This window comes from Parasteatoda tepidariorum, chromosome 5 (assembly GCF_982258835.1).
Source record: "Parasteatoda tepidariorum strain Cologne lab strain chromosome 5, Ptep-v5.0, whole genome shotgun sequence".
Classification (NCBI taxonomy): domain Eukaryota; kingdom Metazoa; phylum Arthropoda; class Arachnida; order Araneae; family Theridiidae; genus Parasteatoda; species Parasteatoda tepidariorum.
The window spans coordinates 101,076,023-101,088,084 of record NC_141759.1 but is presented as its reverse complement, the minus strand read 5'-3'; the positions used below and the strand labels follow the sequence as shown (position 1 = coordinate 101,088,084).

At 31.3% G+C, this 12,062-nt stretch overlaps 1 protein-coding gene across 2 annotated transcripts in view; it reads right to left on the bottom strand.

Moving 5' to 3' along the window:
- LOC107443004 (septin-9) overlaps positions 1-12,062 on the bottom strand; it is a 92,087-nt gene that overhangs the window by 41,277 nt on the left and 38,748 nt on the right. For both annotated transcript variants that reach the window (XM_087164641.1, XM_087164640.1), the window contains exon 2: positions 6,723-6,759. In XM_087164641.1, coding sequence (XP_087020767.1) covers positions 6,723-6,759 — 37 coding nt within the window. The remainder of the gene's footprint in view (positions 1-6,722; positions 6,760-12,062) is intronic.

Genomic DNA, 12,062 nt, shown 5'->3' with positions numbered 1-12,062 from the left:
GTGAAGAATTTTAAAACATCTCAGATTCAACCTGTAATTCATAATTTATTTAGTCTTTCGGTTGCCTTTTAATGAAATTATTTTCAGTAAAATGCCAATGAAATACAAATGGAATTTTGGAAAGAAAAGAGCAAATTATGAAAAATAACAAGCATTTAGAAAATATTGCATTTGTATTTCCTTATCGTGCTTTTCAAATCAAAGTAAAATAACTAAATTATTTAATAAAGGAATATGTTTCCCTAATAATCACTTACAGCGTTTATAGTGGTTATTTTAAGTTATCATTTTGAAGTAAACCATTATTCGGCTTATTTTATTCATTTTCAGCTTAGGTATATATACATTACCCTGAATGGCCAAAATCAAGAGAATGTCGACTTTCACCGGTGAATGTCAACAATCAATTAGTCGCTTTGGTGAATGTCCGAAATATTTGTTATATCCGATTTGATATTAATTTATTCGTTGATATTATTATATTTATTCGATATTTTAATATCTGCTGAGGATAGATTAGGAGAAACATCAGTGTTCAGAGTACCGCTTAAATGCACACTGAGCAGTGGCACTTGACCTTAAATTTGCCCGGTAGGGCATACCGGGCAAATGTATACCGGCCAGTGGCACTTAACTAGACCTTGTACATTTACCAAAGTGACTATATGATAGTCAACATCCACCCACATTCACACTAACATAGTACACCAAACACAAATTCATAACTAGACTAGATATAGTACAAGAACTACAATTTTAATTGTCATTAATAAAACTTTTTTCTAAGATTTTATTAAGACTTCCTCTAATTAAATATTTTAAAAACGGTCTTTTGTAGTTGACCTTAAATTACTTTAACTTTATTTATTGAGTTGGGGTTCCGCCGTAAGAAGGTAGATTATTTAGGATTCCGTAACCTGTTTTACAATTATTTTTATTACACTTTTTATTTACAAAAACAATAAAAATTGTTTTTGTAAATCTTTCTGGTTCAAAAATGTAATTTCTCAAGGAAAAATGAGGAGGCACCGAACGAAATTCGAAATAACTCAAATGATAATGCATTAGTACATTTCCAATTATTTACTAAAAAAAATAAGCCACCCATTACATCTAATTATGTTATTATTTTTTCTCAGTAAAATTTACACTATCAAATTTAAAATTTAGAAATCGTGTGATTACAGGATTAACAAAAAAGAGAAGTATGTGTCTAATTTTTTAATAAAATAACGATAGTCAGTTTTATTTAATTTTTTAACAGTCGTTAAACAGCCGACTTAATTTTTTGGGTTTGCGGCAACTAATGTTTAACTCTGCAGTCATGTAATTCTAATCCTAATCTAGTAGACAAGAGAACTTTTGGATCAAGTATGGGGAGACATTTGCCTTCGTGGAGGACATTTTGATGGAACTAACCCGAATTTGCGTTACATGGAGAGGAAAACCTCGAGAAATTCCCACTGTTAGCTTGACGGCAAGGAGATTCTAACCCATGAATCTACCACTGAGAATATTTTATGTCAGCACTGTGGTTGGTGCAAGCCTGATGCGGAATTCGTATCGACCAGCCATCGCTGGGATTCGAACCCGGGTCACCCAATTGGAAGGCGAACGCTCTATCCCTGAGCCACCATAGCTATTTTATTTTATTTTATTTTTAACCGTCGTTGAACAGCTGTCCAAATTTTCAGTTTACGGCTACCCATGTTCAACTCCGTAGCCTTGCAAATTTGAACCAATCCAGAAGACAAGGGAACTCCTGGATCAGTACCCCCAGAGGTATAATTTGTTACAAGAACATGGAGAACTTTGTGACCTGACAGATTTAACGTGAATTAGTCACCATTTACTACACTAGGAATCTTCGGCCGGCAGGGATGAAACTCACGTCCTCTTGGACTTGTGCCTAGTGCTCTACCAACCAGGCTATCCCGTCCTTATCGAGAGGCAATTGCACTTATTTTTATTTGTACTTTTTCTTTGCAATTGGTAGATAAATAATGAAACCTATTTTTCAAAATAAAAAAAAGGCAGATATCGTGCTACTATCGTACAAGGAAAAAGTTCGACGTAACGAATGTTATCGTAAATTGAAAAAAAAACAAACCTCAAGCGTCTAATAAAACATATTACGTTATAAGCAATTACGTTTACTTCAACAGTTATTGAATAAAAAATAGAGGGATGAAAAAATGCTGAATTATATTGCAGTGAGGAACAATTTTGATTAATATTTTTTTTCTTTTTGAACGGTTATTAGACAATCAGTTTCTCTCTACGAGTTACAATTTTATGTAACTGAACAATTTATTCCTGAACAGGAATTTTTAAAATTCACTCGAGTGAATACTAAGTGCCCCCACTTCTCTGCTACGTAGGGAGTGGTAGAAATAAAGAAGGCAATACATTTCAGGTTATGATGAGTTACGAAAAGGCCATATGTTTGCTGTCTTAAGTATAATTTTTAAATGAGGCAGACAATGCATGTATATAAACATATATGTTCTTTATAAACTTGTATATTCAGGGGTCCGTCTAGGTTTTTCTGAGAGGTACCTATTTTGTGAAAATTTAGGCATAACTTGTGAAAATCAAAAATTATATTAAAAAATCCACAAAAAATATGGTAAAAATACGGATTTATCGTTTTTTACGGGATACAAAAGTAAAATTTTATGAAAAAGTATTTTGTGAAATTTCCTAAAGTTGAATTTGTGAATGTACCGCTTAACGGTAGTAAATTTGACCTGGACAGACCTCTGAATTATTCATACATAAAATAAACTAAACTAAAAATATCATGCAGATTGCAACAAAGCTAATTTCAGACTTGAAATTCCCACAATAGACTCAAGTAATATTAAGTACTTGTATAATTAGAACAAAATATTTATTCCCCAATGCTATTAGTGCACCATTACTAAGAAAAAGTGAAGGGTTCATGTGAAGGTGCATTTTTATTGCGAAAAGATACTGCTAAGTAAAGTAATAATTTATTAGTGAATAGTAAATAAAGATTACTAAATCTATGTTTAGTACTTTCTTATTGGCTGTAGCTTATTTCCCAGGTTCTTGAACGGTAAAATGTTATGTAGTGACTTTTATCATAATTTGACTACTAGATAACAGGCTAGTCATATTTGGTAGCAATTTAAGCTACTATAAAGATCACGAACATCGTGATTTAGAATGAAATATCTTTCGGGAAAGGGGAAAAGAATCATGAATACCTTCCATTGTTCATAAGTTATTTATATGAGGGTATTCGTTTTGGCTTGGAGTCCTTGCCTTTTGAGAAAAACGTTGTGAACAATAGAAGCATGCAAATTTCACGAATTTGTTTCGGTTGATAGTAATCTATTAATATTCAAAATACTGATGCTAGTAGTCATTTTAGTTTATGGAGAGCATAATATGAAATGGTGGGTAACAGATGCTCACTTATGAAATTCAGAAGGAAAAACACACTCACACACAGGATTTTATCTGACGTATAAAAAAAAATTAAAGAAGAATGATTTCCCTTATCGTGACCAAAACTGTTTGAAAATTATATTCTGAAAAGGTTGAAAACAGCTCTCTTGAGACTGGCAGTAACATAATTTTGTTAATAGTACTTGACAATAAAAACAAGAAATATTAAAAAATAATAATAATAATAATAATAATAGTGCGTGGAGTCCCTCCACGCGGAAGAAGTTAAACTTCGTAACCTGCGATGTTAATTGTACAAGGATCAGCAGTCGTAGAAGGATCACTAGTTCTATTCAACGACTCTTTTTCCTGCTCCGCTCGCTTCCGTGCTCTGTAATCACGGTAATATTGTGCATTTTTCCCTCGTGGACCTCTTGAACCAGTGGAAGTGCTTATGGTTGCCTCATCGTCTCGCCATGGAAAATGTATTTGTATTAATAATGTATGTGAATGCGTCATAATGTAATTTCAAAAGAGAAAACCTAACAATCAATTGATATTCACAAGAGACGTACCTTGACATAACCTCAAATCCATCGCATTATCCGTGGAATTGTTTTCACTCATTTTTTACAATTGTTATCCACTAAATTTGAAAATAAAAAATACTATCCTATTAAATTATATGTGTATCAAAACAAACTAAAAAATTATTTATAGAAAAACAATACTTTTATTATTTTTATGCTAGTGAGAACCAAAACAATATGGAAATGAATGAGGGAAAATTGGATCCTACCACGTGATTTCCCGGCCAATAAAAATGTAGCGTTAAACGTTTAACGCAACCTTGTTGGAAGTCGCATAAGAAGTATAACTTCAAAAAAATCAAAGTTAATTACTACTTAGGTCAACTAAAATGATTTTCTCCCATATAAAACTGAAATTTATTAATTAAATTTAATTGATGAATGAATATTTGGAAAAAAAAAACTGTATTAACGTCGAGTGTCATCGACTACAAGTTCAAAGAAAAAATGTATTTGAACTTGAATATATGTTTGTATGTATTTGAATAACTGTGTGTGTCTCCATATTGCCATTCTGCGCCATTTTCAGAATCAGAGATCACTTAACTCACTTATTTAATGCTATATTGATTTAGTATTTTAGTCTAGCAATGGTAATTCAGTCTCACTATATTTGTATTTTGGTAAATGGTAGTACTTTTTAAAAAAAAATAAAGTATCTAGAGACAGTAGTCGGAACTTCCACATTATTTTCGTAGTTTAATAAAACTACTTTTATTCAATTGTAGTTAGCTACGATTTCTTTTCTTTAAAAAAAATGTAGTAACTACAAACTACTTTGGAATTGTAGTCACTACATTAGGGACAGGTAGATAAATTATTCAACAAAAAATAAGCACCTTTTAAGCACTTTTCAAGCAATCAAAAAATATTTTTAAATACTTTAAAAAAATATCATAATTACGCAGGGTTTGAAAGTTTTTGACAATCGACGGTATTATCTTGTTTTGACCGTCATCTCAATAAAAAAAAAAAAAAAAAAATTATGGTATTGTTTTTGACAATTGTCAAAAATCATGAAATTTTGAATCATGCAAAACGAATGGCATTTTCATACGCTACGGACTGACTATACGCCGAAATAGATTGGGACTGAATTAATTATGAAAACGTTCCATAGAACAATGTGAACTGTTATTTTTACATAATTCGAAGCGAAAATCAACATAGTAAAGGAAAAATCTCATTTTGAAAAAGGGGAAAGGAAGCACTTTTTAAAAACACCCAATGAAAAAAGCACCTTTAAGGGCTTTTAAAAAACGCTACGCACCCTGAGGGAGACGAACTTCGCTGGAGTACTTAATTTACACCTATGTTCAAAATGGTTTTGAATAAGAAATTGAATTTCATTGAATAAAAGGGAATAATTAAGAAATATTTGTTCATGTTTACATGAGCCATTTGCTATTCCAAAAAAAAAAAAATTCTCGAATTTGTTCATTTGATCTTTAATTTTTTATGCCTTTTTTGATAGCGAATATTTAAGAAATGCAAAATTATCAAGTACTTGTAATTTTTTAATTGTTTAATGCTAATAATTTCCTCCACGAAATAAAGTACATCGAAAATGCGCTCCCTTCCTTGGAAAATACATCAATGTTTAAAAAGTGTGCATGTGAAAGTGTGATCTAAGTGATTAATTAACTATTTTTCGTAAGTTGGCTAGTTAAAATATTAGTTATACATGATTTTAAAACACGTAATTTCTATTAACGCTTAGCTGTAGCCACGATCATTTTCATTGCATCCATTGACGAACCCGCGAAGATTTTTTCCTCATCCAATTCGAAAAATTTGTTGCTTTGGAACGGTGTTTCTTTTCTAAACTAACGTTAAAAGTAGTTGCCAGGAATCGCTACAAACTACTGCTTTCTTTAATCACACTACACTACTTTTTTTAAAAAAGTAGCACAGAATACTACAAACTACGAAAAAAAGTAGCGACTACAGTAGTTTCAATTGAAGTGCGCTACTTCCGACTACGGTTTAGAAAGATGCAGCGAATGCATCCTATAAAATCTATGATTACATTTCAGTGCTCTTTCGTTTCAGTGGGAAGTGAAGAAACTTATTATATAGTATCTATATTATTAAACTACCTATCACCGCAATAAATTAGAAGGAAAAAAAACATCAATTATAATTTTGTACTTCTTTTTTAGCCCTCCCATACCGAAGCTTTTCTCGTAAAACGTATAAAACCCAAGAGTAAAAAAAAATGGAAGAAAAAAGAAAAAAATGAAGAAAGGTTTAAAAAAAATGTTGAAAGGGTAAAAAAAAAATGAAGAAAAAAGAAAAAAACGAGAAGGGGTTAAAAAAATGAAGAAAAAGTGAAAAAAATGAACAAAGGATTTAAAAAATGAAGAAATGTTTTGAAAAAATGAAGAAAGGGAGAAAAAAATAAAGAAAAAGTTTTAAAAAAAAATGAAGAAGAAACTGAAGAAAGGGCTTAAAAAATGGAAGAAAAAAAATGAAGGAAAAAGAATTAAAATCTTTGGATTTAAATTTGTAAAAAATTACCTTTTTCTTGTCCTGTACTTTATTTAATGCATATCTAAATGGAAATTGTTTACGCTAAAACTAGAATGGCTTGTTTTTAAATTTTCTAATTTTTGTTGCCAATGCAAAAAATAATAATTATTTATTTTTTTTGGTGACAGTATACATAAAGACTTGTTCTATACAATAATTCAAAATGCGTAAATTAGATCTTACCATCTTCAACTTCTTCCGGTAACACCACATGGTGATCCTGAAAAAAAAAAAAACCACTCAAATCAGTTATAAACTAAATAATTTGTTCATAATCTGACATGAAATGCAATAAATTTTGAGCAAAATATTTTTACAAATTATTACACGTGGTGCAAAAATTATTACAATTTCACCAAAAATTTAAGAAGAGATAGGATTTAAAACGATTTATAATCGGTCAAATTAAAATCAATCACCATCAGCAACGGTGATTATTTATTTTTAATGAAAAAAAAAGCGATTTTCATGTACTCTATAACTTTCGTAAGGGATGTTTATAGGAAGCAATTTATATCAGTGTTTATATCTTTTTACTATATGGCAGCAATCAATTTAGTATCTTAATTATGGTTGTGAAGACGTATTCCATGATAAATCTGTCATTCCTGTATCTAACTATAATTTCAGATAAGATATTTTGTAAACGTATTAGCCGTAGTTTATGCACACAAACAAAGAAGCATTTTCCTCGTTCGCTTTATATAGCAGCTGAATTACGATTTATATTAGATCGACTGATTTTAGTGACACTCCATTTTCCTGATGAATTTGCGCATTGGTTCGTTATTAAACTTTTCTTCCGATTTACACTGCTGATTACTTATGCTCATAGAAACACGTCAAAAGCGAAATTATAATAAACGAAATAGATATATGGTATGTTTTAACAAGTTTATATTAACTATAAAGTTTTGAAGTTTCCAAATAAATTTAGCTTGTTACAAAACTCGAGTTTCGAATTTTTTCATTTTCTTGCAAAAACTAATATAAAGTAATTTCTTTATTTACACGACTTTATAAACTATTTGGGGACCGCATTCGATGGTTTAAAGGTTAAGGCACTGAACTGTCATCGTGAAGAACTGGGAGTTCGATTTTACCAGTGGCTAGCAGTCCAACCAGGCTGGTTAGAGCTTGACTGAGAAGTAAAGGCGACTTGAACACGATACTGACTGCATTGCCACAAACCTGCCGTCAGTCTCAAAATTGTGGAATCTTAACCTAAATGAACTCTCTGGCTCACAACGGGCGGTGGAGGCTTTTAGGAACGCGGTTATTTTATTTTATTTTATACCCGTCGTTGAACCAATTTTTGGGTTTACGACTGCTAATGTTCACCTCCGTAGCCTTGCAACTGCGAAACCAATCCAGAAGACAAGGGAACCCCCGGATCAAGTATTAGGAGAAATTTGCCTTCGTGGTTTGATGGAACTAACCCGCATTTGCGTTACATGGAGAGGAAGACCACGAGAACTTCCCACGGTTAGCTTAACGGCAAGGAGACTAACCCATGATCCGTCTACCACTGAATATATTTCACGTCAGCACTGTGGTTAGTGCAAGCCGGATATGGAATTTCTATCGACAAACCATTGTTGGGATTCGAACCCGGTTCACCTAATTGGTAGGCCAGTTAATTCACCCCTGTTAAATAGCAAAATTAAGCTAATATCTCTTGTTGGTGTTATCTTTATATTTTAAAGTAAGTCTAACAGGTGGCCGAGCGGTTAGCTTGCCTGACTGCGAAGCCAACAGTTGCGGGTTCGAATCCTACTCAGGGCATGGATGTTTTTCTCTGTGTTGTCCTCTGTTGTGTGTGAATGTGGCCCACCCTATGAACGAGTATCTGTAGCAGTGTAGCGTGTAGGTAATGTTACTCGTCTCCGTGACTTTGGTTACTAGGTGCTCACCAGGCAACGAAAAATAAGCAACACTTCTGCCATCTTCCATGGAGAAGAACGATAAGTTCAGAGCCTGCCGTTAAGAAAAAATCTTTTCGATGGGGTGGGGGAAAAAAGAATCGGGAGCAGTTTACTTCGTAACAATGCGTAATGGTTAGTCCGAAAATAAATAAACAAAAATAAGACAAAATAAAAAAAAATAATAATAATTTGAATCAAGTCCCTTCAAGAGAATACCAATTGAAGTTTTAAGCGATTTATAAGAATCGGAGGTTGGAATTGTTCCTGGATTGAGTTTTAGGATAACAAGCTCAAATGATTTTCGAGTTAAAAAAGATAGAGACGTTTTAACTTTATAATCATGATTTGTTCAACAAATTTAAATTTAGTTACTAAATATAACTTAAAGAGGGAAAAAAACTATAAAAAGGGGAAAAAAACTACAAAGAAAGAGATCCCTTAAGGAAAAATTGAGGTATTTTTGAGGCATAAATGAGGCATTTTTAAAGGTATAAAGGAGGTTGTTATTTAAATACGTCGTTAGGTTGAAAAGGGTGCAAATGAATACCTGAAAATTAACCTCAAATATACCTCCAGAGGTATATATGTATCAACCTTGTATACCTTAGAATTCACCTCATCAGTTTGGTTGATATGAAGTGAATTTAAAACGATCTCAAAATGAGCTTAGGTATAAATAAAATGACTACACACACCTCAATAAATACCTCACTCCCTTAAGTTGAAATAAGGTAAATTTTTTTTATACCTCATAAATACTTCTTTTGTTATAGGTGCCAGAAAAACAACCTGTATACCTTGAAAATCACCTTATTAGTCTGGTTGATTTGAAGTGAATTTTTTCTACACCTCAATTACAACCTTTATGAGGTATAAATTTTATGGTTGTTTTCTCAGCAACCTCAAATATACATCATATATATACCTCAAAACAACCTCGATACCACAAATATACCTCAAAACAACCTCAAATAAACCTTTATTTCCGTAAGGGATTTCAGCAAGCAAATGCAGATGATATTGTGACTTAGAAAATATTGCATAAATAAAAGACATTTATTTCGTCAACACATTCAAAATTTAGTCGTTAGAAATAACTCAAAGATCTTCTCAAAATAGTTTCTTTTCGGCATAAATATTTTCAGAATTTTCGAACGTCAGTTTCACATTTAAACATTGGCATATTACATTTTATTTTCTTTCTAGTATACAAGTGAAGGTTTTGAGAAATATTTTTCCCATAGGTAGTGAACTATAGCAGAGATATTTAGAATAGAATTTTTACGAAAAACGTAAGAACATGGTCATTTGCTTATAAGTCCTGTTTTTTCTTTTCTTAATTTATAGTCATCGAAATAGAAAAATTGCAATATTTTCCAGTTATGATTGACATTAAATAAACTTCAAATGTTATGTATTATGTTTACTCATAATTTTGAATGGTAATAGGCATTTAATTCATCAATTTATAAATTTTTTCATTCATGCGTTTAATTAGTTCATGTACAGTTAAAATATTTTTTACTTAATTTAAAAATGGATTTTTGAATAAAAAATAAACTGAACATTTTAGAACAAAAAAGTTTTTAATTGATTTATATAAATGAGGCACGTTTCATTCATCAAATTTTAAGGAAATGAGTAGTCTGTGCAAAAATTTCAATAGGGATAGTTTTTTTTAAGAAGACTAACGCACGTTTAGGGAATTTTCTAAAATTTACAAAAACAAGGAGAATTTTTATTAATATAGTAGACCATATGAAATGGACAAAAACCAGTAGTTTATTGGAAAATCCAACAGAGTTGGCAGCTCTGTTAATACATTAACCTTGATTACGGACTTGGTAATATACTAGGAAATAACTACAAACCATGCATTTAGTCAAGCCAAAATTACAAGCAATGTATTAAGAAATATATTTTCAGAAACTATGGAAAACCCTTAATGGGAATTCATGTACCAATAACAATATTATTTTATTTTAAATAGTAAAATATCAATGTACAATTTTAATCCTTTTTCATTACACATTTATACACTGATGGTGTAAGAAATTAAGAGAATTTTTCTGATTGTCACAGACATTTTTTCTAAACGACTGATTCCATGAAAAGAAACGTATTATAAATTTCGAAGAAAATTAATACAAGCTGACTCCAACGAGTGTTACGCACGACCATGCGTGCGTATTACAATGGTTATTTGTTTTGTATTGTATCAATGTATGTACATATATCAAATTTCATTAAAATCGGTCCAGTAGTTCTAGAGATAATCGACCAAGTCTGCAAATTCTCTTCATGTTTTACACCACTGTATAATGAAAAATTTTATTTATTAGTAATTTTCGCAGACATTTTTTCTAAACGACTGATTCCATGAAAAGAAACGTATTATAAATTTCGAAGAAAATTAATACAAGCTGACTCCAACGAGTGTTACGCACGACCATGCGTGCGTATTACAATGGTTATTTGTTTTGTATTGTATCAATGTATGTACATATATCAAATTTCATTAAAATCGGTCCAGTAGTTCTAGAGATAATCGACCAAGTCTGCAAATTCTCTTCATGTTTTACACCACTGTATAATGAAAAATTTTATTTATTAGTAATTTTCGCAGACATTTTTTCTAAACGACTGATTCCATGAAAAGAAACGTATTATAAATTTCGAAGAAAATTAATACAAGCTGACTCCAACGAGTGTTACGCACGATCATGCGTGTGTATTACAATGGTTATTTGTTTTGTATTGTATCAATGTATGTACACATATCAAATTTCATTAAAATCGGTCCAGTAGTTCTAGAGATAATCGACCAAGTCTGCAAATTCTCTTCATGTTTTACACCACTGTATAATGAAAAATTTTATTTATTAGTAATTTTCGCAGACATTTTTTCTAAACGACTGATTCCATGAAAAGAAACGTATTATAAATTTCGAAGAAAATTAATACAAGCTGACTCCAACGAGTGTTACGCACGATCATGCGTGCGTACTACAATGGTTATTTGTTTTGTATTGTATCAATGTATGTACACATATCAAATTTCATTAAAATCGGTCCAGTAGTTCTAGAGATAATCGACCAAGTCTGCAAATTCTCTTCATGCTTTACACCACTGTATAATGAAAAATTTTATTTATTAGTAATTTTCGCAGACATTTTTTCTAAACGACTGATTCCATGAAAAGAAACGTATTATAAATTTCGAAGAAAATTAATACAAGCTGACTCCAACGAGTGTTACGCACGATCATGCGTGCGTACTACAATGGTTATTTGTTTTGTATTGTATCAATGTATGTACACATATCAAATTTCATTAAAATCGGTCCAGTAGTTCTAGAGATAATCGACCAAGTCTGCAAATTCTCTTCATGCTTTACACCACTGTATAATGAAAAATTTTATTTATTAGTAATTTTCGCAGACATTTTTTCTAAACGACTGATTCCATGAAAAGAAACGTATTATAAATTTCGAAGAAAATTAATACAAGCTGACTCCAACGATTGTTACGCACGATCATGCGTGCGTACTACAATGGTTATTTGTTTTGTATTGTATCAATGTATGTACACATATC